We start from the raw sequence: 27,611 nt of genomic DNA, 5'->3' as shown, positions 1-27,611 counted from the left end.
CGGAGGCCAGGCGCAGTGGCTCACACCTGTAATCCCACCAGCCTTTGGGAGGCTGAGGCGGGCGGATTACAAGGTCAGGAGTTCAAGACCAGCGTGTCCAAAGTAGTGAAATCCCATCTGTACTAAAAACACAAAAAATTAGCCGGGCGTGTTGGTGCGCGCCTGTAATCCCAGCTACTTGGGAGGCTGAGGCAGGAGAATTGCTTGAACCAAGGAGGCAGGGGTTGCAGTGAGTTGAAATTGTGCCATTGACCTCCAGCCTGGGTGACAGAGTGAGACTGTGTCTCAAAAAAAAATGAAAAAAAAGGGGCCGGACGCGGTGGCTCACACCTATAATCCCAGCACTTTGGGAGGCCGAGGCGGGCGGATCACAAGGTCAAGAGATCAAGACCATCCTGGCTAACACGGTGAAACCCCATCTCTACTAAAAGTACAAAAAATTAGTGGGGCGTGGTGGCGGGGACCTGTAGTCCCAGCTACTCTGGAGGCTGAGGCAAGAGAATGGCACGAACCTGGGAGGTGGAGCTGGCAGTGAGCCGAGATCACGCCGCTGCACTCTAACCTGGGTGACAGAGCGAGACTCCATCTGAAAAAAAAAAAAAGACTTCAGGAGAAATACGCCGAGACCTTGTAAATATCCCAGTACTGCTCAGGCTGACACCACTGATTGTGGTATCCCCTCCCATCCCTCCTGATCTTCGCCATAGTCCTGAAGATGGGAGCCATGGGATTGTGGCATTTGCAGATAGAGAAGCTGAGGCTGAGAGATTGTTAGTGACTTGCCCAGGGGCACACTGAGTGGGGCAATTCCCAGGTTCTCTGACATCCTGTCCGGGGCTCACTCTTCTCCCTCTCCACCTTCAGCATTCTCATCCATCACTCCCAGATGAGGATCAGAACCCTGACCCTCCCATCTCCCGGGGTGGGTGTGAGGCTCACAGGAGCCAACCTAAGCTGCCCTGTGCTCACATCGTCCCCAGGTGGTGGGATCACCGTAACGTAGCTGACAGTGGAGGGCCCTGGGGCTCAGAGGGCTGGGCCCAGCGCCCAGGAGACAGTAAGTGTGAGATGAAGCCTCCATGCCATCCACACGTGAGCACTGACCCTTTCATCCACGTGAGGCCACCCGCTGATTAACTTGGGGGAAGGCTGGGCCCCTGGACCACTCAGGAGGCTGACCAGGGTGTGACAGGGAGCAGGGCAGGCTGCCTGGGGGTCCCTGGGCCAGGCTGGCTGGCAGGGCTGCCCACCACCTCGAGCATTCCCTTGCTCCCTGACCTCTTTGTTCCTGGTCCTCTTCTCTTTTTCTCCCCTCTTCCTGGTCCCTGCTGCCCTCCATCAGTCTCCCGTGCAGTCCTCTTTTCCCCTCCCCGTCTGTTTCTTTTTCCTTCTGGCCAGGAGCTGGCAGGGAAGCAGTGAGGGGCTGATGGCACCTTTCAAAGAGAGAACACTAGCTGGGTGTGGTAGTGCACATGCAGCCCAGCTACGCAGGAGGCTGTGGCAGAAGGATCCCTTGAGGCCGGGAGTTTGAGATGAGCCTGGGCAACATAGTGAGACCCCTCTTGCCACTTGCTATGGCAAGAGCTGGTGAGACTATGCAGTCATGAACATGGGCACGGGGTCTGGCTTTGAGGGAAGAGCTCAGGACTGCAGTGGCTGTCATTAGTGCCGTGGCTAAGCCACCATACCCTCGGTGCCCCCTTTATCCCGCCTGGGAAATGGTAATAATGCCTTCCTGTCACGCTTCTTGTGAGAATCGAGGGGAACACCCAGAAATCAGTAGCCACATGGGTCCACTTCTTGCCTGCTCTAGTGCAGGCCGTCCCGCTCATAAAGGCTTGACCTCACCTTATTACCGGGGTCATACGTGTGTTATCCTGGGGCTGAGCAGCCCGCGAGCTGTCCAGCGCCAGGCCAGGGGTCAGTCAGCAATGAGGACAGCTCCTTCCTGCTCCAGGGCAGGCCCTGGGCAGGGCAGTGCTGGGGACACAGGGGAGTAGGCCACAGCTCCTGCGGGGGAGTTCCTGTGGCAGGAGGATCACGCCCAGCAGCCTGGAAGAGCAAGGGGTGACCCTGCACCCAAGGATCCTGGGAAGACCGGGAGGCTCAAGGTTACACGAGGGAGGAGGGACAGCTGGTGCATTCACAGAGCGGCAGGCTGGCCAGTGTAGCCAGCTGAGGGGGTTCGAGGTGGCAGGAGACAAGGCGGAGCGAGCACTTTTCCCACCTCTGGCTCTCAGCCCTGTCCCAGGGGTGCAGAAGAGCAGGCCAAAGGCTGGGACATAGGGCAGAGAAGGAACGTGGTAGGTGGGGCCTTAGAGACCAGCAAGGCCTTGCCCTGGAGGGAGGGCCAGAGACCAGGGCCACCCAGATGCCTGTCCCACCGCCCAAGGCTGACTCCTGCCACCACCACCCCACCCCCACCGGGGTGGCTTCCCATCTCCCGGACCCCCCACTCTACAGGTTCGGCACTCATAGTCGGGTGAGTCGGTCAACAGGAGCAGTTTAGAGACCGTGGGAGCTCACCGAATGGACAGCTGCAGCTTAGGAGAGCTCCAGGGCCGGCTTCCCACAGGAGATGCGCTTGAGCTGAGTTTTGAAGGAATTTCTAGAACAGGCTGGATGAAGAATGGAGGAAGGGCAGTGAGAACAGCCTGTGCAAAGGCAGGGAGTGTAGCAGAACGGAGCTTTGCCCTGGGAAATGCAGCTTCCACCCAGCAGGCCTCCCAGGGAGTTGGACGAGGCAGGGACCAGCCACAGAGGGTGGAAAGGGGAGCCCCGTTCCAGACCTGGCTCCCCTGAGAAGCCCTTGGGCCTGCCGTTGGGAGGTCACTGCCTGCCAGGAAGACCCTGGAGCAGACCAGCTTATTCCACGGCTCTCCAGGAGGCTACCTGTGTGAAGACCCAGGGCCTCAGGCCTGGTGCCTGCAGCTTCACCAACCCCCCTCCCCATCCCCCGACAGGGTGCCCCGAGGACACATGGGCCCAGCACCTTTGACCTGCAAATGAAGTTTGTATGTGGCCAGTGCTGGAGGAACGGGCAGGTGGTGGAGCCTGACAAGGACCTCAAGTACTGCAGTGCCAAGGCCCGGCACTGGTGAGTGGGATGCCAGGTGGGGGCTCAGGTGGGATGGGGCCACCCGACCACCACAGGTGTGGAGGCCAACTGAGAGAGGCCAGGGCTCTCCACAGAGGTCACACAGCACGCAGGCTGTGCCCTGACCTCTCCCCAACCCTGCTCTGTCCTGCAGCTGGACCAAGGAGCGGCGGGTCCTTCTGGTGATGTCCAAGGCCAAGAGGAAGTGGGTGTCAGTGAGGCCCCTGCCGTCCATTCGCAACTTCCCACAGCAATACGATGTGAGTGCTGGGACGGGGGGCTGGGGGGCCCCGAGGAGGCAGCGATGCTTTCCAGCGGGACTCAGAGGCTCTCCCCATGCCCACCCCGCAGCTCTGCATCCATGCACAGAACGGCCGCAAGTGCCAATATGTGGGGAACTGCTCCTTCGCACACAGCCCGGAGGAGAGGGACATGTGGACCTTCATGAAGGAGAACAAGAGTGAGTGGGCAGACGGGGTGGGCGGGCCCTCCCCCGGTGTCTCTTCGGTGCTGAAAGTCTCAACTCACCAGCGGGCCCAAGAGCGTCTGCTGCACCCCCTTTTGCTGCCTGGGCCCTTCTCCGCCAACCCTAGGCCGGGCCCTGTCTGAGGCCAGGCCCTGAAGCCAAGCAGCCCATCAGCAGGACTTGGGATGCTCATGGCTCCCAAATCAAGTGGGGACCATGGGGCAGAACGGATGGAGAAGCCCCTCAGCAGGTGCCCTGTCTCCCTGCCCCTGCCCAGTCCTGGACATGCAGCAGACCTATGACATGTGGCTGAAAAAACACAACCCAGGGAAGCCTGGGGAAGGGACCCCCATCAGTTCTCGGGAAGGGGAGAAGCAGATCCAGATGCCCACAGACTACGCAGACATCATGGTAATGCCCCTGCCCTGCATGCTCGGGGCTGTGCTCGGGGCTGTGGTTTGGGCTGTGCTCGGGGCTGTGCTCGGGGCTGTGCTCGGGGCTGTGCTCGGGGCTGTGGTCTGAGCCTCACCTGGGAGGGGCAGCCTGGAAGGCCCAGCTGGCCAGCGCTCAGCCTCTCGAGGGAGGTGGTCCGGGCAGAGGTGTGGGGGAGCAGGCACCCACGATGGCTGTGCCCCCAGATGGGCTACCACTGCTGGCTCTGCGGCAAGAACAGCAACAGCAAGAAGCAGTGGCAGCAGCACATCCAGTCTGAGAAGCACAAGGAGAAGGTCTTCACGTCCGACAGTGACGCCAGCGGCTGGGCCTTCCGCTTCCCCATGGGCGAGTTCCGGCTCTGCGACAGGTGCTCCTGGGAGAGCAGGGCCTGGTGGGACATGGGGTGGCCCGAGGAGATGGAGTCTGTGGCCAGCTCTGGCTCGTCTTGGCCTGGAGGTGGTGTGCAGAGGGTGGTGAGGCTTGGCTGTGACTGCAGTCTTGGGGGTGGTGGGGAAGGGTGGATTGGAGGTTTGGGCTCAGACCTATCCAGACCTCTAATTTGCAGCTGTGGGGCAGATCCCAGAGGGGGTCAAGACACCCAGGTTCTCCCTGAGCTGGGACCCAGCTGCCGAGGGAGAGGCTTGTCTTCGGGGAGGTCAAGTGGCTGGCCTCAGACTGACAGCCCGGGGTGGGAAGGGCACAGAGCTCGGGCAGTGAGCCTCCTGCCACCCACAGGCTCCAGAAGGGCAAAGCCTGCCCAGATGGGGACAAGTGCCGCTGCGCCCATGGACAGGAGGAGCTCAACGAGTGGCTGGATCGGCGCGAGGTGCTGAAGCAGAAGCTGGCCAAGGCTCGCAAGGACATGCTCCTGTGCCCACGGGATGACGACTTTGGCAAATACAACTTCCTGCTGCAAGAGGATGGGGACCCTGCCGGTGCCACCCCAGAAGCCCCTGCTGCTGCTGCTGCCGCCACCACCACCGGGGAGTAGGGCCAGGTGTTGGCCATGGGCGAAGTCCTGGGGTCAGGGGTGGGTGGGGCCAGAAGGCCTGATAGAAGGGTCAGGGCAGGCCAGCCGGGGTGGGGGGCCGCCCTCATCAGGCAGCCCCCAGCCCCCTGAGGCCCCGTCCATCTTCTCCCCACCTCCGCCCCGGTGTGCGTACCCAGGCGCACATGCTGCAGCCCCCGGAGGCCCCGCTGAAACCTGGGCAGCCCTTCCCCCACCCCATGGCTCTCCTGGTTGAGGAGGGAGGGGCCTGGCTGACCCCTCCAGCTTCAGCCTCCAGCTTTAACTTATGTCTGCTCCTAATGGGGGCCCAAAGCTCAGGGCTGGGGAGCCTGGGGTCCCCACTTGAATCTGCAGCAGGAGCGTCCTTCGCCCTGGCCGGTCCTCATCCCACCCCCTCCTCCTGGGGGCAAATCAGGACACAACAGAGGGCGGAGGCCCCATTAGCTTTAAAATGTAGCCCCAGGATGGAGCTGGGAACACTGTACTGGTCACTTACCCTCTGGGGCCTCAGCTTTCAGCTTCCCCTCGGGAAGGCTGGGAGGAGCGGGGCTGGAGGATCTTTGGAGCTTAAGGAGTTCCCGGCCTTTCTCTGATGCCACCACCTGAACCCTACTCCCTCGTGGGCCAGTGAAAATAGACTGTAGGTCCTCAGAGCCTTCAGAGATGATCCAGCCCAAACCCCATTTTGCAGAGAGGAAAACTGAGGCCTAGAAGGGAGGAGTGGTCCGCCCAGGGTCCCAGCACAAGGCAGAGCTGGGATGAAAACAGGGCTCAAAAGACTCAGGGCCAATTATTGGCCAAGCCCACGGTCCCCTCAGCAGGGATGTGACGGTCTCTGAATCGGTGTGCAGCTGGGGTCCCAGGCAGCGCTGCCTGGGGGCTGGGGAAGGGAGGCCCAGAGGAGGGCTGGCCATGTGAGCACCCCATGAAGGGACTGCCCCCTCCCAAGGATGGTCTCTTTGGGTGCAGCAGCAGAGGTTGCCTCCCGACATGCACTCTGGGAAAGGTGGCAGAGGGCAGGACACCATGAGCTCAGGATCTGTGTGGGAGGTGGGAAGGGTGAGGGTCTGGAGAATATGGAGAAAAGGGAGGCTTGACCCCGGGCACCATGGGCCACTCCAGGATGGGACACGGCCCCTCTTTCTTGGGGACCCAGTATGTCCTCTCCTCTAGACCCAGACATACATTTATAACCGTCTGTCCTAGCCCCTCCCTAATCCCTGGCCCTACCAGCTGTCTGGGACTCCAGCGGACCCGCAGCCCCTGCCCCCACTCACCAAGGCCTCCCTCGTCCCTCTCGTCTGACATGTCTGTGTGCACCCCCCTCCTCTCCACCCCACCCTCCACGGGCAGATCCACCCTCCCCTGGTTCCCGAGACATTCCAGAATGCCCCACACCATTGGCACAGGAGTGGGGCAGCCCCGGAAGGAACCAGGGATTAGGCTGTAGGGGGGTGAGAAGGAGAGAAGGGACCACCCCACTCTTCTCAAGCAAGGATTGCCAGCGCTCGCTGACGCAGTGATGGGCTGCCCAGGGCTGAAGGGGCCACTGTTCCTCCCACCGCCACTGCCCAACCTTTCCTGATAATTGTGGCATGCACTCTTTCCTCTTCCCTGCCCCACCCCCTGCCCCCAGCAGGCCAGCACTGCACAGTTTGGGTGCTGGTGGTGTGGCTGTAGAGGAGGGGAGACCACACCCAAGGTGGGGGCTGTGGCTGTGTGTGGCCGTGATGTCGATGATACTTGTTTTCCCTGATCCGTGGTGTTGCAGTCTGTTGTCACCAGCCTTGTTTCTAGTGTGTATATATGTCGCCCCCGTGATGCATATATACACAGGTATTAAATATATCGCTCTATATAATATTATATATGTGTGTGGTATCCAAGGAGTCACTTTTATGAGGGCTAAAGATAAAGAATTTGGCCAGAAAATGCAGCCATCCTTGTGTGATTAGGAGGGTTTCAGGGGCCATCGGGCCATTTGCAAGGTGACAGGGACTGGAGCCATGGCTCAGAGGTGATTCGGGCAGCCAGGGGCAGGAGCCACCCTCCCCAGGCCCAGCTCTGCTAGCGTCCCAGACCAGCCCCATCGATTGCGGAGAGAGTGGGAGTGCTCAGGGAAAAAAGGTGATTTGTATTTGTCTCCCCGCTGAAAGGAACAGGATTCAAGTCCAGAGTTTTCATCTTCAGCCTGTGATCTGTCCAGGGACCCTTGGGATCTGGGGCTCCCTGGCCTGGCCAGAGCTGGAGCCCCCACAGGGTAAGGAAGAGAGGGTGGGAGGCAGAGTATGATGGGGAGGAGGGACAAGAAGGCCCTTTTAATGATGAGGGTAACTATTGCTGTTGTGAGCCTCCTAGGGCCCCTGGCTGGGAGGCTCAGAGGGCTGAGTCTGGGACCTGTGTTCCCCGGCAGGCAGGGACAAGGTGGCATGGCAAGCATGGGGGCGGGGTGGGTGGGGAGGGATGCTGCATTTCTCAGCTGGGCAGCCATCAATTTAATGGTCCTTTAAAATGTCTGTGTATTAAAAATTTAAGAATACCACACTTTAATATTAAATATTCATAAGGTCTAGTATCTTGATAATAATGTAGATGTTTTAATAACAATTTTTGTCCTTCTTAAAATAAAATGAAAGAAACTTGCTTCTTTTAGCCTTTGTTCTAGAAAATAAACTTGTACACTTTGACCTCTGTCCCCGAGGTGTCGCTCCTGTTCCTCCCCACCTGGCACTTATATCCAGGGGCCTTAGCTGCTCTGTCCTCATGGGACAGACCTGGCCCGTGCTAGCTACTCTGAGGAACGCTAAGCATTCCCCGGGGTGAGGGGCAGGTCTGTGTCCCTGTGTATACACGGAGGCCAGCTGACCCCGGCTCTGGCAGCATCTCACTGGCAACGACATGCTGCCACTTGCCACCCTTCCCTGGCTCATCCGCAGCTTGCCTGCTTTCAGCCTTCCACGTGGGGCTGCCAGTGGTGCCCACACTTCCCTACACTTATGCTGCAGTGTGCCCAGCTGGGCTCCAGGGCCCGCCTCTGCCCTTTCTGGAGGCGGCTCTTCCAGGAAGGCGGGGGCCATGCCTATGGTCCCGACCACAACCCTGGCTCCTGTGAACCCAAAGGAGACGGAAGTCACATGGGTCCAGTTTCCTCATCTTTAAAAGGAGCTGGCGGGGGGCCCGGCACGGTGACTTATGCCTGTAATCCCAGCACTTTGGGAGCAGATCACCTGAGGTCAGGAGTTTGAGACCAGTCTGGCCAACATAGTGAAAACCCCTCTCTACTAAAAAATACAAAAATTAGCCGGGCGTGGTGGCGCACGCCTGTAATCCCAGCTACTTGGGAGGCTGAGGCCAGAGAATTGCTTGAATTTGGGAGGCAGAGGTTGCAGTGAGCTGAGATAGGACCACTGCATTCCAGCCTGGGTGACAGAGTAAGACTCCATCTCAAAAATAAATAAATAAAAGGAGCTGATATATTAGATCTGGAGTTCTCAGGGACTCAGTCTGCTGGGGTGGGAGGTACTTCGTCAAATCTTTTGGATCGTGCATGGCTGCAGGTGATAGCGGGGGTCTCGTAGGGAGGTACTGCTCATGTCCAAGAGCAAGCTCTCCCCAGACAGCTTTTTTTTTCCCTTTTTTTTTTGAGACAGAGTCTCACTGTCACCCAGGCTGGAGTGCAGTGGCATGACCTCGGCTCACTGCAACCTCCGCCTCCAGGGTTCAAGTGATTCTCCTACCTAGCCTCTTGAGTAGTTGGGACCACAGGCGCCCACTACCATGCCCAGCTAATTTTTGTATTTTTGGTAGAGACAGGGTTTCATCATGTTGGCCAGGCTGGTCTTGAACTCCTGACCTCAAGTGATCCACCTGTCGCCTTGGCCTCCCAAAGTGCTGGGATTACAGGCATGAGCCACCATGCCCGGCTTCCCAGGCAGCTTTAAACTGCAGTGTGGAGTGGACAGACAGAGGTTCGGGACCAGAGAATTGCCTGAAGACATTGGGCCAGGTATGCAGTAGATGCTCAGATGTTTGATAAATGATGGCGCGAGGAACAAAAGCAGCCAGCTTTATTGAGCATCTTGTTTGCAGCAGGTACTGTGCAGACAGTACATCCGCCCCTCACAGCAGCCCTGGAAGTTTGCTGTCCATGTTTATAGCCCAGAGAGTTTCAGCGAAGGTTCCAAAGACTCTCAGGAAGGAGGCAGAAAAAAGATCGAGAACCACTGGGAACTGGGTATCGGCAAATGTCCCTTCAGCCCTGACATTCTGGAATTCACAGCACTTCTGGATACACTGTGAAAAACCAAAGTGCCGTGGCAAAGCAGAGTTCCCAGAAGAAAAATACAGACTCATCTTTAGGCTGCAGAGCTCGTGTGCCTGCATCAAGACCTTCCCTGGGTGACTCACTCCTGTAATCCTGCCTTGGGAGATCAAGGCAGAAGGATCACTTGAGGCCAGGAGCTTGAGACCAGCCTGAGCAACAGTAAAACTGTATCTCTACAAAAAAAAAAATAAAATGTAAAATTAGCTGGGCATGGTGGTCCACACCTGTGGTCCTAGCTACTTGGGAGGCTGAAGTGGAAGGTTGGCCTGAGCCCAGGAGGTTGAGGCTGCAGTAAGTCATGATCACAGCACTGTCTCCCAGCGTGGGAGACAGAGCAAGATCCTGTCTCAAAAAAATAAATAAAATAAAGGAACAATTAGAGTAAGACAAGCAGAGGCCAGGCGCGGTGGCTCACGCTTATAATCCCAGCACTTTGGGAGGCCGAGGCGGGTGGATCACGAGATCAGGAGTTCCAGACCAGCCTGGCCAACATAGTGAAACCTCGTCTCCACTAAAAATACAAAAATTAGCTGGGTGTGGTGGCACACGCCTGTAGTTCCAGCTACTCGAGAGGCTGACGTGGGAGAACCACTTGAACCCAGGAGGCAGAGGTTGCAGTGAGCTGAGACCATGCCATTGCACTCCAGCCTGAGTGACAGAGTGAGACTCTGTCTTAAAAAAAAAAAAAAAAAAAAAAGCAGGACTTCAACACACCTAGTGGAATAAATTTGTAAATTCTTGTCAATTCCCTTAAATTATCTTCTGGTCCTCATGTGACTCAGATTGGTAAACATCAACTGAGCACCCAGTCCATCCCAGATCCAGGAAATACAAGATTACTTAAGAAACTGCTTCCCCTTCAATTCAGTCAGTGCTAAAAGAGACCGACTTAACAGAAGACTGTAGAATGATGTGATCTGGGTGACAGGGGGGAGACACTCAGGGTACCAGGGGAGGTACCTCATCCAGGCTCAGGAGCCAGGGAGGACTTCCTGGAGGAGGTGAAACTGGAATTGAAGCTTTAAAAAGATTCATCATTGTAATCCATGTCACTTACTGTTCTGCATCTTTCTTTCTCTCTTAATTTTTACTTCACATGTGCAGTTCCATGCACCCGTGTCACCTGGATATTTATGGTCAGTAGCTGGTATTCGTCCTATCGATGAGTCAGAGCTGGCTTCAGCAGCTCCCAGTTACTGAACGCAGGCCTATGTCTGGTCTTCTACAAAAAAAAAAAAAAAATGTAAAATTAGCTGGGCATGGTGGTCCACACCTGTGGTCCTAGCTACTTGGGAGGCTGAGGTGGAAGGTTGGCTTGAGCCCAGGAGGTTGAGGCTGCAGTAAGTCATGATCAGTAAGTCTGTGAGGAGGGGCCTCAGTGAACACGACCAACACAGTGCACCAGCTGCCTCAGTTCTGAACCTTTCCAGAGAAAGCCCTTAACAGTTCTGCAAAGAACTGCATCCATCTATCCCCACACCTGGAAGCCCTTTGCAGCCTCCCTGGGAAATATCCCCCGGTCCTCAGGAAAACGCAGCCAGAGCCACTGGACCTGCTCAATTGATGATCAGTAAGATTATGCCAGCCTCTTCTGGCACCTTCGTTTTGGACCTAGAAGTGAATATGCGCTGCTGGTCAAGGAGGGGACGAGGCACAGGGAACATATTCTTTTTTTTAAAATTTTTTGAGACAGAGTCTTGCTCTTGTCGCCCACGCTGGAGTGCAGTGGTGTGATCTCGGCTCACTGCAAGCTCTGCCTCCCAGCTTCAAGTGATTCTCCTGCCTCAGCCTCCCAAGTAGCTGGGATTACAGGCACGTGCCACCACACTAAGCTAATTTTTGTGTTTTTGGTAGAGACAGGGTTTCTCCATGTTGGCCAGGCTGGTCAAGAATTCCTGACCTCAGGTGATCTGCGCACCTCGGCCTCCCAAAGTGCTGGGATTACAGGAGTGAGCCACTGTGCCTGGCTGAGAACGTATTCTTGGTTTTTTTTTTTTTTTTTTTTTTTTGAGACGGAGTCTTGCTTTGTCACCCAGGCTGGAGTGCAGTGGCGCGATCTCCACTCACTGCAAGCTCTGCTTCCCGGGTTCACACCATTCTCCTGCCTCAGCCTCCCGTGTAGCTGGGACTACAGGCGCCCGCCACCACGCCCGGCTCATTTTTTTTTTAATGTATTTTTAGTAGAGACGGGGTTTCACCGTGTTAGCCAGGATGGTCTCGAGCTCCTGACCTCGTGATCCGCCTGTCTCGGCCTCCCAAAGTGCTGGGATTACAAGCGTGAGCCACCGCACCCGGCCGAGAACGTATTCTTGATAAAGTTCTCCCTCAGCCCGGCCTCTCAGCTGCACAAGGCGTTAGATGTTCTTATGGGGCCACTGTGACTCTGACTCCGGACTCCTGTCTGGCATTACAGCTCCCCTGCAGAGACATAGCTGTAGGCACAAAGAACACCACATTCCTAGTGAACTAGGGGTAAATACAGTTGATGAAAACTCAAGCACAGGGCATGGGGTGGGCTCAGTGGCATTGATAAGGACACCAACAGACCTCAGACCATCTGCAGTGGACATCAGACACCTGAGCTAGGAAGTCCAAGAAGGGCAGACAATCCCAATACTCCCGGCATGTGGCCCCCATCCAAAGGTCTCTAGGTATGTATATGGCCTTCCCTTCCCACTACCTCTTGCCTCCCTGGCTGCCTGGCCCAGCAACCCACTGGTGTGGTCCCTGTCTGACCTAGGGGATGCTGCCAGCTGGACACTGTGAGTGCCGACTGGGGGCTGCCAATATGGACTCCCAGTGGTGTGAAAGTTCTCTAAGGATAGGGAGTTGCCTGGCTGGGTATGTTATTAAACTTTGAATTCCTCGTGGGGTTTAGGCTGGTGCCAGGTATGTGATAAGCACTCATTCATGGTCTCAGAGGCTTAGGACATTTGCACATTAAAAGGAGCCTGCAGAGGCCAGCGCAATGGCTCACACCTGTAATCCCAACACTTTGGGAGGCTGAAGTGGGTGGATTACATGAGGTCAGGAGTTCGAGACCAGCCTGACCAACATGGAGAAACCCTGTTTCTACTCAAAACACAAAATTAGTCAGGCACAGTGGCACATGCCTGTAATCCCAGCTACTCAGGAGGCTGAGGCAGGAGAATTGCTTGAACCTGGGAGGCGGAGGTTGCGGTGAGCCGAGATCACGCCATTGCACTCCAGCCTGGGCAACGAGAGCAAAACTCCACCTCAAAAAAAAAAAAAAAAAAAAAGGGAGCCTGCAGAGAGCTCACAGGAATGAATCTCCAAGAGAAAAACGTCTTGCAGCAGGTGGGTATGTTTGAGAAATACAGGGTGCTTCGTATTCCTTTTGAGATCGTACTGATGGACACCTGCCCACTCTACCTTTGTGATAAGCAGTCTTGCACTCAAGAGAATTCCTGGGCCAAGGAATGCTGAATGTGGCAGCCCAGCCTCAGTCCGCCCCTTCCTGCAAATCACAGGTCAGCTGGGGGCCTGCACACCAGGCCCACTCTCACCCTTACCTTCACCCCCGGGGTTGCAGAGCAAGGGGCACTGGCCAGGGGTCTGGCTGGAAACAGAGCAGTAAGGGGGTCTCTCCTTTGTAGTCACAAAACTCTCTGCTGGTCAAAACACACAACTCTGCAAAATTAAGTGTTTTGTATGTGTGTTATAAATATACACATATATACATGCTTACTTTTTTTTTTTTTTTTTTTTTTTTGAGACGGAGTCTCGCTCTGTCACCCAGGCTGGAGTGCAATGGCCGGATCTCAGCTCACTGCAAGCTCCGCCTCCCGGGTTTACACCATTCTCCTGCCTCAGCCTCCCGAGTAGCTGGGACTACAGGCGCCCGCCACCTCGCCCGGCTAGTTTTTTGTATTTTTTAGTAGAGACGGGGTTTCACCGTGTTAGCCAGGAAGGGCTCGATCTCCTGACCTTGTGATCCTCCCGTCTCGGCCTCCCAAAGTGCTGGGATTACAGGCTTGAGCCACTGCGCCCGGCCAGAAAGGACATTTCTAAAGTATACTTCATTGAGGCCGGGCACGGTGGCTCACGCCTATCCCAGCACTTTGGGAGGCCGAGGAGGGTGGATCACCTGAGGTCAGGAGTTTGAAACCAGCCTGGCCAACGATGTGAAACCCTGCCTCTACTAATAATACAAAAATCAGCCAGGCGTAATGGTGCGTGCCTGTAATCACAGCTACTCGGGAGGCTGAGGCAGGAGCCTGGTAGGCAGAGGTTGCAGTGAGCTGAAATCCTGCTACTGTACTGCAGCCTGGGCAACAGAACGAAACCGTGTTTCTAAATAAACAAATAAACAAACCTTATCGGAGGTTTTGAGCTTTAAGCCACGTACTGTTTTTTGTATTCAAAAGTTAAAATTAATTTTTAATTAATTTGGGAAAGAGCATAATTTGGGGTGGGTCATTAGGGAGGGAGGGTGGGTAATTAGCGGATAAGCTGGGATCATGGGGAAAGGAAGAAGCCAGAAGGGGCTTCTGGAGTATTTTTGATTCTGTACAAAATGGAATTTTGGGAAACAACAAAGGACTGCTTAGAAACCAGCTACAGGCTGACCAGGTGCGGTAGCTCAGCCTGTAATTCCAGCACTGTGGGAGGCCGAGGCGGGCGGATTATCTGAGGTCAGGAGTTCGAGACCAGCCTGGCCAACATGGTGAAACCCTGTCTCTACTAAAAACTACAAAAATTAGCTGGACGTGGTGGCAGGTGCCTTAATCCCAGCTACTTGGGAGGCAGAGGTAGGAGAATCGTTTGGACCCGGGAGGTGGAGGTTGCAGTGGGCCAAGATAAAGTCATTGCACTCAAACCTGGGGGACAAGAGCAAGACTTCTCTCAAAAAAAAAAAAAAAAAAAAGGAAGGAAGGAAAAAGAAAAGCCAGCTACAGGCCAGGGGCAGTGTCCACACCCGTAATCCCAGGACTTTGGGAGGCCAAGACCGAAGGATGGCTTGAACCCAGGATTTGAGACCAGCCTGGGCAACAGGGAGCCCCTGTGTTTACATAAGAAAAGAAAGTCCAGTGGGGCAGCATGCAGCACATGCACCTATAGTCCCAGCTACTTGCAAGCATAAGGCAGTGAGCCATGAGCCCACCACTGCACTTCAGCCTGAGCAACAAAGACCCTATCTCAGAAAAAAAAAAAAAAAAAATCTGCTACCATGCAGAAAACCAAACATTTACTGCAGCCCACCTGGAGCTTCAGAGCCACAGAACTAGAGCTGAACAGCACCTTAGAGGCCACTACATTAGGTGGTTCGGCAACTGAGACCCAGAATTGCTGCTAAGCTTCCTCAAGATCCCACATCAATGTATGGCAGAATCGAGAACCTGGCATCCCGACAAGTCTGGCTTTGCTCTGATGCTGGTCTGAGGTGGACGGTGACATCCAGACCGTTGGCTTCACCCACACATCCAAGTAACCCGAAGACCACAGGGGCCAGCGTCCTGCTGGGAAGGTATGAGAGGGGACCACAGCAAACAGCCAATTGGCACCTTAAGTCCCCACGATGACTGGGAAGCAGGGATTCCTTATCCAGGACAAGCCTGAAGCAGGCTGGCAGAGCTGCCCCCCTTTCAGTGGTGCCTGGTCTCCTGGCACCTGCCCCTATTCCCCTCTCCCCTGAAGACCAAAGAACCTCAGGCAGTAGGTTTTGTCACTTCCTTTTGGGGAACAGGCTTCAGGCTGTGTAGAGGGTATAAAGCCCCAGTTATGCATGCCACATATACACTGGCGTGCCTTGTAGGGTAAACGTGCAGGGCATAAACACAGCATCAAAACATGCCACAAGCCCTTGAGGCTCACGAGCTCATAGGAGAAGGCATGATGCCCACCCGCGTCCCTGCATCTGCCAACACAGGGTATCTTGTGCTGGGCTGCCTGAGGTGCTGTCCTTGCCTGTCATCCTCCTTTTCTCTTGCAGCCTTAGGTCCTAGCCCGGGATGGTTTCCACTGCGTGCCTGGGCCTCCAGGGCTCCTCCGTGCCGATGCATGCTTGCTGTGGGCGTGGAGCTTACCATTCTCACCTGGCAGCCCCAGTTATGGCTCCCAGCCTGGGGGAGAACTTCCCTTTCCAAAGTTAGATAACAGGCTGAGCTCTCTGTCAGAGGATTGGCGCGACAGCTCCACGTGCTGCAGCTGGCGCAGGGCCAGGCCCGCCCTGCCAAGCAGCGGGAAGGGAAGGCCTGGCTGCAGCCGGAGCTGGCAGGTGGCCAAGCCGGGGGTGGACGGGCGGGCCGGGACTGGTGCTGGCCATTGGCTGCCTCAAGGCTCCCACCCCGCCTGCCTCCCCTTAGCCTGCGGCTTTGGCCGGCCCCTGCCTCTCCAGCTGCTTCTGAACTCCCTGGAGCAAGCACCTCCTGCTGGGCTGTGTGAGCTGCGACCGGTTCCCAGTGGCCTCTGCCATGGACATGCCTGAGGTCCTCAAGTCCCTGCTGGAGCACTCTCTGCCTTGGCCAGAGAAGAGAACAGGTAGGAGCGCAGGTGACCGGCAATGGCTGGCTGCCCAGGTACTCGAGGGTGCGAGGGGGCAGCCACAAGCACAGTGGCAGGACACGCATCTCCAAGCCAGGGAGGGTCCCGGTAGTGGTGTGTCCTTGGTCTCAGGGTGCAGAGTGCGGAGAGGGGTTCGAAGAGGCATATGTCACACCGGCTCTGGGACTGTTTCCTAGGCCTGCCGGATTTGGGGAAGCCATGGCCAGTGTGTGGCCACTGACAGGTGCTGTGCTCATGTGGGACCAGGACAGGACAGGACAGGACGGGGGTCCTGTTGAAAGAATCTGGCTGGACGCTGACTGTTTATGAAGCTCCCTCCCGCTGTACGCTGGGGGTGGCAGAGTGGCAGGGACTGTGGATTTGGGGAGCAGAAGCCTGGGTCTGAAGCAGAGGCTTTCCTTGGTGCGCCTGCTGCAGCTCCCGCTTGCCGGAGGGCTGAACTCATGGATGGGATGGAAGCTGTTATGTAACAGGACCACAAGGCTGGAAGCCCTGCGTTCCTAGGATGCCACAGGCAAAACACGCGCGAGGGAGGAGAGAGGAGGGCGTGGACCACGGGGCAGACCTGGTGGCCAGCACCAGTTGTCTCCTGAGTCCTGCCTGGGAACCCCATGGCCAGATTAGTTTGGGAGAGAATCCTGATAAATCTCTCTCCAAATCTCTTCTGTTCCCAGACTTCAGGGGTCACCCCCAGGTCCCCAGGGCTCCAACTCCTCCTTGCCTTTACAGGGGCCCATTGGCCTCTGCTGCCTGAGTCTGACTTGGGTGCCTGGGGTGTCCTCTCAGGGGACCTTTCTCAGGCCTCCCTCTCATCCTGCTGTGCCAGCACCTGCTACCTAGCATCACCAGGTGGCCCTGGTGGTCCCTACAGGACTTCCTTCCACAGGATGCTCTCAGCCCATTCCCAAACCAGAGCCAGGAGACAGACCCCACAGCCCCTGGCCTCCCTTCACCCCTCTGGCACCGGGTGTGGGTTTGCTTGTGCTAAACCAGGAAAGGAGGGTCAGCAGGTTCTGTTCCTAAGGACACATTGCCCGAATGGGGAAGGGGGTTCTGGGAGCTCAGGGCAGGGGCACCTGAGCTCTCGCATGCAGCTCTGGGCTCAGGCCCCTCCAATCACACCCCATACTGTCAAATGCTGGGACACTCCAGGCCACCCTCCAAGATGAGTGTCACAGAAGGCGCTCCTGGGGCCTCCTAGAACTGGGGACACCAGTTGTTCACCACGAGAAGGCCACCTCCTCAGGGAAGCCCTCTGCAACTCAGCCCGAGGGATCTGCCCCCGTTTGGAGTCCACACCCACAAACAAGCCATAGCTGACTTTTTTGGCATCTCTGAGTGGCCTGTGAGGGTTGGCAGAGCTGAGCACCTATCCAAAAGCTAAGGTGGACGGTCCCCTCCTTGTTCCAGGAACCCAGGAAGGGTGGTGCAGCCGCTCCTGGCTCCCCTCAGGTGTCCCAGGATGTCCCCCAGCACGCACACGAAGGGTGAGGCTGCCAGTGCGGTAGGGAGGATTCTCAGGGGCGACTCGGGGCACTGCTCCTCAGATGAGGATAACAAGGCCTTTGAAGTGTGGCAGCAGCTGCCAGGCTCTGGCTCCCAGCTGGTCTGCAGAGCCCTGCAATAGCCGGAAAGTCCCCCTCCCTCACTGTGGATGAGCGAAGTCAGGGCCTGGCACATAGGGGACCGCCCAAGGTTTCAGGCAGAGCTTTGCCGAGCACTGGCAAGCTGTGGCCGAGAATTAGTTAGTCCAGCGTGGCTGGGCAGGTCCAACGGGTGTGGGCCAGTCTTGGGTCACCTCCTGTCCCTTCATGTGGCGTCTCACTGAGGGTGAGAAGCATGAGGTCCCACGGGACTGACAGATGCCTGCAGCCAACTGCTAGATAAAATGGGGGGAAGAGGGTTGAAGAGCCACAGGGGTCACAACGACCGCAGCACATTCTTGCCCCCTAATCTGCGATCAGTTTCCCAAAGCCGCCCGAATCTCCAGACCATTTATAAACACAAATGTCTACCTGAAAAGCAATAGACCTTGTTGAAAAGAGGGTATATCCGCCACACAGAATGATTACGGAATTACTTGCCATTGGGGACCATGTACTTAAGTTGTTGTTGAAGCGGCTTCTCTCCCATCTCCCACTGCTCTGACTTTGGGTTTGAATGGGAGAAAGACGACAGAGACCAGGTGCTCCAGAAAACAGGGATGCCCTCAGGCCTGCGTGCCCTTGCTTTGGTGGACTTCCTGCTGCTCCCGTCCAGTGGAAGGGGGCAGTTATCTCTTTGGAGGACTGTTTACAAACTCCCCATTTTCTCTTCTTTCACTTGCCCCGTGGCTGTGCTTCAGCACGCATTTAGGTCACGTGCAGAGCGTATCTCGCCTCCTGCGGGAGGGAAGTGTACTGGAAAGCCGTGCGGTGTGTGTGAAACTCCAGGTGTGCTCTCTGCTCTCTGCTCCATGCAGTCTCTCACTCCACTTTCATTTTCTTTCTTTCCTTTTTTTTGAGACAGAGTCTTGCTCTATCGCCAGGCTGGAGTGCATGCAGTGGTACAATTTAAGCTCACCGCAACCTCCGCCTCCCGGCGGAGAGAATTCAAGCAATTCTCCTGCCTCAGCCATCCAAGTACCTGGGACTACAGGTGCCGCCACCATGCCAGGCTAATTTTTGTATGTTTAGTAGAGATGGGGTTTCACCATGTTGGCCAGGATGGTCTTGATCTCTTGACCTCGTGATCCGCCCGCCTCGGCCTCCCAAAGTGCTGGGATTACAGGCGTGAGCCACAGCGCCCACTGTTTTTTGTTGTTGTTGTTTTGTTTTTTTAGACATTGTCTCACTCTGTTGCCCAGGCTGGAGTGCAGTGGCGCAATGTCAGCTCACTGCAACCTCCACCTCCCATATTCAAGCAATTCTCCTACCTCAGCCTCCTGACTAGCTAGGATTACAGGCACCTGCCACCACGCCCAGCTAATTTTTGTATTTTTAGTAGAGACGGGTTTCACCATGTTGGCCAGGCTGGTCTCAAACTCCTGACCTCTAGTGATCCAGCTGCTTCGGCCTCCCAAAGTGCTGGGATTACAGGCGTGAGTCACTGCACCCTGCCCCATTTCGTTTTCTAGTTCGATGACGCCCCTTGAAACCCAGACTTGGAGCCCCTCTCCCTAATGCTGCCCCTGGGCCTCCCAGCCCAGTCCATGTAGACCTTCCCTCTTTCCTGTCCCTGGATAAACAGACTTTCTCTGCCAGAACTGACCAGCTCCCAGACTCCCTTGGTTTCCAGCGACAATGGCTGCTTGGTAGCCTTCACTCTAGGTCATGAGTTCAAACAATTTCCCTTTTGGTAGAGAAATCCATTTCCAGCAAAAGGGTGGGTCTGTAGCCCAAGCCCTGACTCAGTTTCCCCTCTCTGTCCCTGGGACCTAAATCCTGAAAGCCACTCTTCCTGTCTTCACTCCCACCCTGTCTCCCAAGGATCCTTTTCCAAGAGTCGATTCTGTTCCAGAATGCTCACTCCAGCTCTCACGTCTTTCTCTTCCAGCTTCTGGAAAGACACGCGTCTCTAAATCATATGATTAGCATTTTATACCCTATCCTTCCCTCTCCCGTGGGGCCTTGGCTATGCTTAGAGATACCCCTCCCATTTTCCTGTCATCTCCAGTCGCTCAGGCCTCCGTTTCAGGGAGTTATGGAGCCTGAACATACAGCTCGAAGGCTGAACAAGGCCTTTGCTTTGGGCTGGGCAGGTGGCATCCCCATCTAGGGGCACTCCTGATCTAGAATCCTTTCTGGACAAGGCAGCATGGCCCTGGGAAGAGAGCAGGGGGCTTATGATCAGAGTCAGGACACAAATCCTAATTCTATCACCCACTGGTTGGGACTTGCCCCCCTCTCTCTCCATCTCCAAACTTTAAAAAGCAGAAAAGAAGGCCGGGCGCGGTGGCTCACGCCTGTAATCCCAGCACTTTGGGAGGCCGAGGCGGGCGGATCACAAGGTCAGGAGATCGAGACCACGGTGAAACCCCGTCTCAACTAAAAGTACAAAAAAATTAGCCGGGCGCGGTTGTGGGCGCCTGTAGTCCCAGCTACTCGGGAGGCTGAGGCAGGAGAATGGCGTGAACCCGGGAGGCGGAGCTTGCAGTGAGCCGAGATCGCGCCACTGCACTCCAGCCTGGACGACAGAGCGAGACTCCGTCTCAAAAAAAAAAAAAAAAAAAAAAAAAAAGCAGAAAAGAGTATCTGTGTCACGAGCTTGTTGCCAAGATTAAGTGAGCTGTCCCATGTGAAAGCGTCTGCAAACCGTGAGGTGCCATGCTGATTTTTTCTGTGAAAGGCAAACAGCAGCGTGGCCTGGCATCGTGCGCCTTCTACCTACATCCCACTTGCAAACTGACCCTCATTCCCTTCTTTCCACCTTCCTTTGAAGAACTGGATGTTACAAGTTGGTGCGTACACACACACACACACACACACACACACACACACAGAGCTGTCTCCTTGGAAACACGTGCTGAGGCTCCTAGAGGCATGGTGCCACCTGCCCTGCATGCAACAGGACAGCCCCATTTCATAACAGGCAGGATCTCAGCAGGACTTGCTGGGGCAGAGGCAGGGGTACAGGAAGAGAGCGCCTTGGTGTCATCCTCTTGGTGGATTGAGACAAATGAGCCAAGAGGGTGGACTCGGTGCAGCCTGGGCTCTCCTGAGCTTGGCCTGAGTAAAGGGCCCTGTGTTTGCCTCCATGCACAGCCTGGGAACCAGAGCAAAACTGAGAAATCGAGGAGTTTGCTTTCAGGGATGAGGATAGGGGAGAGGGCCTTCTACGTGCTGGACATGTTAGCTCGTTTAATCCTCACTACCTCCTTCTAAATGGTATATTTCCCCTGTTCTTCTGGTGAGAAAATGAACTCAGGGACACTGGCTACCCTCAGGGCCAGTCTCTCTCTTCTTCCTTCCCACCCTAGGAGCCCAGAGCCTTCTTCTCTACCTGCCCCCCACCCCACCCCTTCAGAGAAATGTGAGAAACAAATTCTCACCAAGTGCCAGGCATTGACGGCAGTGTCAAGGCGTGCTCCTTCCAGATGGCTAGGATGCTACAGGACGGGCTCCTGACTTGACAGCCACCATCTCCTGAGCATGTGCCAGGACTGTATTGCGTGCTCCTATGTCATTATCTGTGCAATGGCTCTGTAAGGAAGGTATAATCATCCACTCTGCAAATGAGGACATCAACGCTCAGAGAGGGAAGGCCACACAGTTGTTGAAGGATTCAAACCCAGTTCCTCCTGACACCAGGCTCGTGCCTACCCATAGGGTTCTCTGGGCTCTGAAAGCATGCCTCGGGCGGTAGCTCTTGGTCGCCCAGCCACTCATCATGTGCTTCCAGAGCATTTGCTATGCTTGGGGAGCCCGGGGTGAATGAAACCAACTCTACTCTTGCTCCCCTGGTATTTGGATTCTAGAGGGGAGACACAATCAGCTGTGTTTAGGCAGGAGGCGCTGGTGGTCAGGACCAGCCTCTCCTTCAGTGCTGAAGAGAAGAATGCTTTTAGCACTTTTGAGAGTACTGATGAGGAGGGCAAGAATCAGAGAAGAGCCTCCACCCACCACTTCTCCCCTGGAACACACTGAGACCAAGGTACAAACCACAGAGCCCAGCCACAGGCATGTGGGCTAAAAAGGAGAGCTGCTGGCAAGGCTTGTGCGGGCAGACTTGCCGAAGGATGGCTCATGTTTGCTGTTCCAGGTTCAATTGTGAATCAAACACAGTGACTGTTATTTAACATTATTAATGCTCCAAATGCGTATCACTTAGCTCTGAAAGGTTTGGTTAACCGTTCTACTAGCACCAAGAACAAAGCAAGCCAACAAATATTTACTGATGGGGTGGGAATTTTTTTTTTTTTTTTTTTTTTTTTTTTGAGACGGAGTCTCGCTCTGTCGCCCAGGCTGGAGTGCAGTGGCGCGATCTCGGCTCACTGCAAGCTCCGCCTCCCGGGTTCACGCCATTCTCCTGCCTCAGCCTCCTGAGTAGCTGGGACTACAGGCGCCCGCCACCGCACCCGGCTAATTTTTTTTTGTATTTTTAGTAGAGACAGGGTTTCACCGTGGTCTCGATCTCCTGACCTTGTGATCCGCCCGCCTCGGCCTCCCAAAGTGCTGGGATTACAGGCGTGAGCCACTGCGCCCGGCTGGGAATTTTTTAAAAAAAGAAAAAAGAAAAAAAAAAAGTATATTTTTACTGAGTTACTACCCTGAACAAAGCACTGTGCCCTCCTGCATTTGATTTGGGCAAAAGACACAGATAACCGGGCTTTGTTAGAGCTCAATGGAAGAAGCCTTATCACCCTCCTGCTCTCACACATCCCAGGCCCATGTCCCATTTTCAGTAACTCAGAAAACAGAATGGGACTGTTCTACTAGGCGCTGAATACATGCCCAAACAGATCATTATAGGGTATCTGGCCAAAGGCTCCTGTGTTGGACTTTTAGCTCCTCTAAACTTCAAGTTTCAGTAAAAATAATCCAAACTGGCAAAATGGCTTCATGAAAATCACTTATTCTGCATATGCTCAACTGACAAAGTTTTTGTTTTGTTTTTGTTTTGTTTTGTTTTGTTGAGACGGAGTCTCGCTCTGTAGGCCAGGCTGAAGGGCAGTGGTGCAATCTCGGCTCACTGCAACTTCTACAGTGATTCTCCTGTCTCAGCCTCCAGAGTAGCCGAGATTACAGGTGCCTGCTACCATGCCTGGCTAATTTTCGTAGAGATGGGGTTTTGCCATGTTGGCTGGTCTTGACCTGCTGGCCTTAAGTGAGCCACCCGTCTCAGCCTGCCAAAGTGCTGGGGTTACAGGCATAAGCCACCGTGCCAGGCCTGAACAAAGTTTTTAGCTTGGGCTGGTTAGCAGGTTTCTGGAACAGTAATGACGAGAATATACAGCCAGTCGTCTAGCTCTGGAAAATGGACATTTCACATCCAATCTTGTCTGTGGTTTAGACTCTAAACCCACCCTCAGGCCCGCAGCCTTGTCCTCATACCCAGAATAATTCTACTCCTGACCCAACACAGCTTGAACGGGAGGGGAAGGGTGGGTACCCACCCACTCCACACTGTATACCGTGCCAGGCAGGCACCTGGCATCACACATCACAGGTCATCCTCACAGCCACCCTGTGAGGTGGGCATATCCATCTCTGTTTCCAAGGGAAAGTAACTGAGGCTTAGGAGAAGTCGCTTGCCCACGGCCATGTGGCGGGGTCAAAAACTGAGGAGGGTCTCCCCACAAAGTCACTGCCGTCCCAGGACCCATGCTTCCCTAAAGAAACCAGTGTTGGCCGGGCGCGGTGGCTCAAGCCTGTAATCCCAGCACTTTGGGAGGCCGAGGCGGGCGGATCACAAGGTCAGGAGATCGAGACCACAGTGAAACCCCGTCTCTACTAAAAATACAAAAAATTAGCCGGGCGCGGTGGCGGGCGCCTGTAGTCCCAGCTACTCAGGAGGCTGAGGCAGGAGAATGGCGGGAACCCGGGAGGCGGAGCTTGCAGTGAGCCGAGATCGCGCCACTGCACTCCAGCCTGGGCAACAGCGTGAGACTCCGTCTCAAAAAAAAAAAAAAGAAACCAGTGTGGTTTTGTTTCTTGTTTTTTGTTATTTGGAGACAGGGTCTCTCTCTGTCACCCAGGCTGGAGCGCAGTGTGGCACAATCACAGCTTACTGCAGCCTTGATCTCCTGGGCTCCAGCAATCCTCCCACCTTAGCCTCCTGAATAGCTGGGGCTACAGGTGCACTACCACACTCAGCTAATATTTTTTTCTTTGAAAAAATGGAACGCTTCACGAATTTGCATGTCATCCTTGCACAGGGGCCATGAGAATCTTCTCTGTATCGTTCCAATTTTAGTATTTGTGCTGCTGAGGCGAGCACATCAGGCTAATTGTTTACTGTTTGTAGAGATGAGGTCTCACTATGTTGTCCAGGCTGGGCCGCTGTTCCACATCATACCTTTATTTTTCTCTCTTTTTTCCCCCTGAAAAACCTCTCTAATCTCTCAGCCTTTAAAGTCTTAATCATGTAATAACATGTTCTTCTTAAGGGGTTTATTTCTTCTTTTTTTTTTTTTTGAGACAGAGTCTCGCTCTGTCTCCCAGGCTGGAGTGCAGTGGCATGATCTCGGCTCACTGCATGCTCCTCCTCCCGGGTTTACGCCATTCTCCTGCCTCAGCCTCCTGAGTAGCTGGGACTACAGGTGCCCGCCACCACGCCCAGCTAATTTTTTGTATTTTTAGTAGAGACGGGGTTTCACCGTGTTAGCCAGGATGGTCTCAATCTGCTGACCTAGTGATCCGCCTGTCTCGGCCTCCCAAAGTGCTGGGATTACAGGCGTGAGAAACTGCGCCCGGCCGGAGTTTCTTTCTTTGTAAGGCTCACAGACTATGGAAATTAGCTAACTACTTCTCTCAACATTTATACCCCCACTAAGATGGGGCAAGGTCACACCATTATTCCCACTTTAGTGATAGGAGGCAGACATAGAGAGAGGCCGCTGTGGTGGAGAATGAAGAGGAGAACATAATGGCTCCCACCTGCAGGATAGCACTGTTTAATGCTGCAAACTAGCAGTGTAGCTAACCTCTCACAGCTTGCAATTAAGCACGATAGAGAACGTGTTTACAATGCTCCTGCAGCATTTGTGACACATCATTTACCCTCTGGTTATCCAGGGGGAAAAAACCCTCTTTGGGAAGTGTCAGTACATGAACACCAAGTTCTGGAGGCTTAACCTGCCAGTCTCACTTCTCACCAGCATCACTTGCCTGTTAGGGTAGTTGCTCCAGGCTGGGAGATGACTGGAGTAGGCATTATTCATTTTGGATAACTACAGCTAAAAAAAGAAAATCTAAATCTTTACTTCCTCTTACTACATCCCATCTTTCTCATAAACACGTGTTAGAACCTTCCACTGTTATCATTAATCATCCTCTAATACTTTGAGAATGGGTTTTTCTTCCCAGCAATAATGTCATATTAGCCATGAGACTATATGGATATGACTCTAAGCCATCAATCAAGTCTCCTCATGGCTGAACTAGCAGGTTTTTTAAAAAGCTTCCTATATTGTTTTCTTTCTTTCTTTTTTTTTTTTTTGAGACAGAGTCTCACTCTCTCGCCCAGACTAGAGTGCAGTGGCAAGATCTTGGCTCACTGTAACCTCCGCCTCCCAGGTTCAAGCAATTCTCCTGCCTCCGCCTCCGCCTCCTGAGTAGATGGGATTATAGGTGCTCACCACCATGCCCAGCTAAATTTTTTTTTTTTTTTTTAAACACGGAGTCTCCCTCTGTTGCCCAGGCTGGAGTGCAGTGGCGCGATCTTGGCTCACTGCAAGCTCCACCTCCCGGGTTCACACCATTCTCCTGCCTCAACCTCCCAAGTAGCTGGGACTACAGGTGCCCATCACACACCCGGCTAATTTTTTGTATTTTTTAGTAGAGACAGGGTTTCACCATGTTAGCCAGGATGGTCTTGATCTGACCTTGTGATCCTCCCGCCTTGGCCTCCCAAAGTGTTGGGATTATAGGTGTAAGCCACCGCACCTGGCCTATTTATTTTTATTTTTATTTTTATTTTTTTGAGACAGAGTCTTGCTCTGTCGCCCAGGCTGGGGTGCAGTGGCCGGATCTCAGCTCACTGCAAGCTCCGCCTCCCGGGTTTAGACCATTCTCCTGCCTCAGCCTCCTGAGTAGCTGGGACTACAGGTGCCCGCCACCTCGCCCGGCTAGTTTTTTGTATTTTTAGTAGAGACGGGGTTTCACCGTGTTAGCCAGGATGGTCTCGATCTCCTGACCTCGTGATCCGCCCGTCTCGGCCTCCCAAAGTGCTGGGATTACAGGCTTGAGCCACCGCGCCCGGCCTTTTTTTTTATTTTTTGAGACAGTCTCTCCTTTGTTGCCCAGGCTGGAGGGCAGTGGCATGATCTCGGCTCACTGCAAGCTCCGCCTCCTGGATTCACGCCATTCTCTTGCCTCAGCCTCCCAAGTAGCTGGGACTACAGGGGCTCGCCACTGTGCCCAGCTAATTTTTTGTATTTTTAGTAGAGATGGGGTTTCACCATGTTCTCGATCTCCTGACCTCGTGATTCACCCGCCACGGCCTCCCAAAGTGCTGGGATTAGAGGCGTGAGCCACCGCGCCCAGCCTATTTCTGTATTCTTAATGGAGACAGCGTTTCACCATGTTGACCAGGCTGGTCTCAAACTCCTGACTTCAGGTGATCCACCTGCCTCAGCCTCCCAAAGTGCTGGGATTACAAGGGTGAGCCACCATGCCCAGCCCCTGTATTGATTTAATCAATTTCCTTGGAATGCCCTTTGTCTAGGTTAGCTTCCCCTAAAGATATTTAAGTTTAGCCACACACAGAATTCTCACTAACAATTCTACAATGCAACCAATTTTCTGTACACGATTAACTATTTTCACTATAGAGAGTGACATAACTATTTTCACTACAGAGTGTGACACAAGCAACCTACTAACTTCTAGGATAATGGATATGCCAACAATTTTGGTAAAATTATGAAAACTACATTTGTTGAAGGTTTGCAACTGTGCACCTACACAAATTGGCTCACAGAAACCCCATAAGGTAGGCCAGGCGCCGGGGCTCACGCCTGTAATCCCAGCACTTTGGAAGACCCAGGTGGGTGGATCACCTGAGGTCAGGAGTTCGAGACTAGCCTGGCCAATGTGGTGAAACCCCCGTCTCTACTAAAAATACAAAAAATTAGCCGGGCACGGTGGCAGGCGCCTGTAGTACCAGCTACTAGGGAGGCTGAGGCAGGAGAATGGCGGGAACCCGGGAGGCGGAGCTCGCAGTGAGCCGAGATCCCACCACTGCACTCCAGCCTGGGCGACAGAGTGAGACTCCATCTCAGAAAAAAAGAAAAATAAATAAATTAGCTGGACGTGGTGACGCATGCCTGTAATCTCAGCTACTCAGGAGGCTGAGGCAGGAGAATCGCTTGAACCCAGGAGGCAGAGGTTGCAGTGAGCCGAGATTGTGCCACTGCACTCCAGCCTGGGCAACAAGAGGAAACTGTCTCAAAAAAAAAAAAAAGAAAGAAAAAAAAGCAACCCCATAAGGTAAAGCCCGCCCCAACTCCATTTGACATAAAAGGAAAAGGAGGCCTCAAAAGGTAAAACAACCGAGGCATCAGATTCAGAAAATGACTGAGGTTCAGTTAGAGTGGCAGCGAGAGCTTGAATTTTTGAATCAGACCCATCATCCTGTCCCTACCACCACCGAAAGTCCTTCAAATCTCTTGCTTTCCAGGCCTGGTCAGCTACCCAACTTCTTTTTCCTTCTCAACCCCCCACAAAATTATTTTATTTATTTTTTGAGATGAAGTCTCCCTCTGTCGCCCAGGCTTGAGTGCAGTGGTGCGATCTCGGCTCCCTGCAACCTCCCACTTCCCAGGATTCTCCTGCCTCAGCTTCCCCAGTAGCTGGGATTACAGGCGCCAGCCACCATGCCCGTCTAATTATTTCTGTACTTACAACAGTGTCGGGGTTTCACCGTGGGCCAGGCTGGTCTCGAACTCCTGACCTCAGGTGATCCGCCCGTCTCGGCCTCCCAAAGCGCCGGGATTACAGGCGTGAGTCACCAAGCCCAGCCTCAACAAAATTCTGATTGCATCAGCTTGACAACTTTTAGCTGGCTGTGGGTGTTTGGATCATGTGTCTACACCCTGAACCAAGGGCTATCACTA

At 54.3% G+C, this 27,611-nt stretch overlaps 3 protein-coding genes, 3 long non-coding RNA genes and 1 other non-coding gene across 17 annotated transcripts in view; 4 read left to right on the top strand and 3 right to left on the bottom strand.

The window, feature by feature from the left end:
- Nucleotides 1-7,650, top strand: part of ZC3H7B (zinc finger CCCH-type containing 7B) — a 64,272-nt gene extending 56,622 nt beyond the window's left edge. For 6 of the 11 annotated variants that reach the window (XM_077949472.1, XM_077949476.1, XM_077949473.1 and 3 more), the window contains 6 exons: nucleotides 2,964-3,097; nucleotides 3,252-3,357; nucleotides 3,449-3,557; nucleotides 3,841-3,974; nucleotides 4,202-4,365; nucleotides 4,734-7,650. In XM_077949472.1, the coding sequence (XP_077805598.1) occupies nucleotides 2,964-3,097; nucleotides 3,252-3,357; nucleotides 3,449-3,557; nucleotides 3,841-3,974; nucleotides 4,202-4,365; nucleotides 4,734-4,989 (903 nt within the window). In that variant the 3' untranslated portion in view covers nucleotides 4,990-7,650. The remainder of the gene's footprint in view (nucleotides 1-2,963; nucleotides 3,098-3,251; nucleotides 3,358-3,448; nucleotides 3,558-3,840; nucleotides 3,975-4,201; nucleotides 4,366-4,733) is intronic. The other 5 variants (XR_013398950.1, XR_013398953.1, XR_013398954.1 and 2 more) reach the window with 3 other exon arrangements.
- Nucleotides 450-27,593, bottom strand: LOC114670350 (uncharacterized). The gene is made up of 10 exons (XR_013398975.1): nucleotides 27,400-27,593; nucleotides 12,865-12,982; nucleotides 11,562-11,763; nucleotides 10,389-10,553; nucleotides 4,093-4,448; nucleotides 2,790-2,892; nucleotides 2,527-2,618; nucleotides 1,849-2,088; nucleotides 1,279-1,433; nucleotides 450-586 (listed from the first exon to the last, which is right to left on the bottom strand). It is a non-coding gene; the product is annotated as an uncharacterized LOC114670350 (long non-coding RNA).
- On the bottom strand, nucleotides 15,682-26,972 carry LOC144331664 (uncharacterized). The gene is made up of 2 exons (XR_013399007.1): nucleotides 26,915-26,972; nucleotides 15,682-17,840 (listed from the first exon to the last, which is right to left on the bottom strand). It is a non-coding gene; the product is annotated as an uncharacterized LOC144331664 (long non-coding RNA).
- Nucleotides 15,682-27,611, top strand: part of TEF (TEF transcription factor, PAR bZIP family member) — a 29,611-nt gene continuing 17,681 nt past the window's right edge. Inside the window, exon 1 of the mRNA XM_077948459.1 lies at nucleotides 15,682-15,832. Coding sequence (XP_077804585.1) covers nucleotides 15,766-15,832 — 67 coding nt within the window. The 5' untranslated portion in view covers nucleotides 15,682-15,765. The remainder of the gene's footprint in view (nucleotides 15,833-27,611) is intronic.
- On the top strand, nucleotides 17,962-19,410 carry LOC107000669 (uncharacterized; the record flags this gene model as incomplete). Its single annotated transcript, XM_077949123.1, is given in 5 exon segments — nucleotides 17,962-18,358; nucleotides 18,361-18,395; nucleotides 18,397-18,444; nucleotides 18,447-18,492; nucleotides 18,495-19,410. Coding segments are annotated over 5 exon segments (663 nt in total), but the record flags the coding sequence as incomplete, so codon positions are not given.
- LOC114670725 (U6 spliceosomal RNA) lies at nucleotides 23,667-23,773 on the bottom strand. Its single transcript, XR_003720415.1, has one exon. It is a non-coding gene; the product is annotated as a U6 spliceosomal RNA (small nuclear RNA).
- LOC144331648 (uncharacterized) lies at nucleotides 24,643-27,222 on the top strand. The gene is made up of 2 exons (XR_013398990.1): nucleotides 24,643-25,032; nucleotides 26,891-27,222. It is a non-coding gene; the product is annotated as an uncharacterized LOC144331648 (long non-coding RNA).

This window comes from Macaca mulatta, chromosome 10, assembly GCF_049350105.2.
Source record: "Macaca mulatta isolate MMU2019108-1 chromosome 10, T2T-MMU8v2.0, whole genome shotgun sequence".
Taxonomy (NCBI): Eukaryota; Metazoa; Chordata; class Mammalia; order Primates; family Cercopithecidae; genus Macaca; species Macaca mulatta.
Note: the sequence above shows the minus strand (reverse complement) of the source record. Positions and strands in the feature narration are given on the sequence as shown.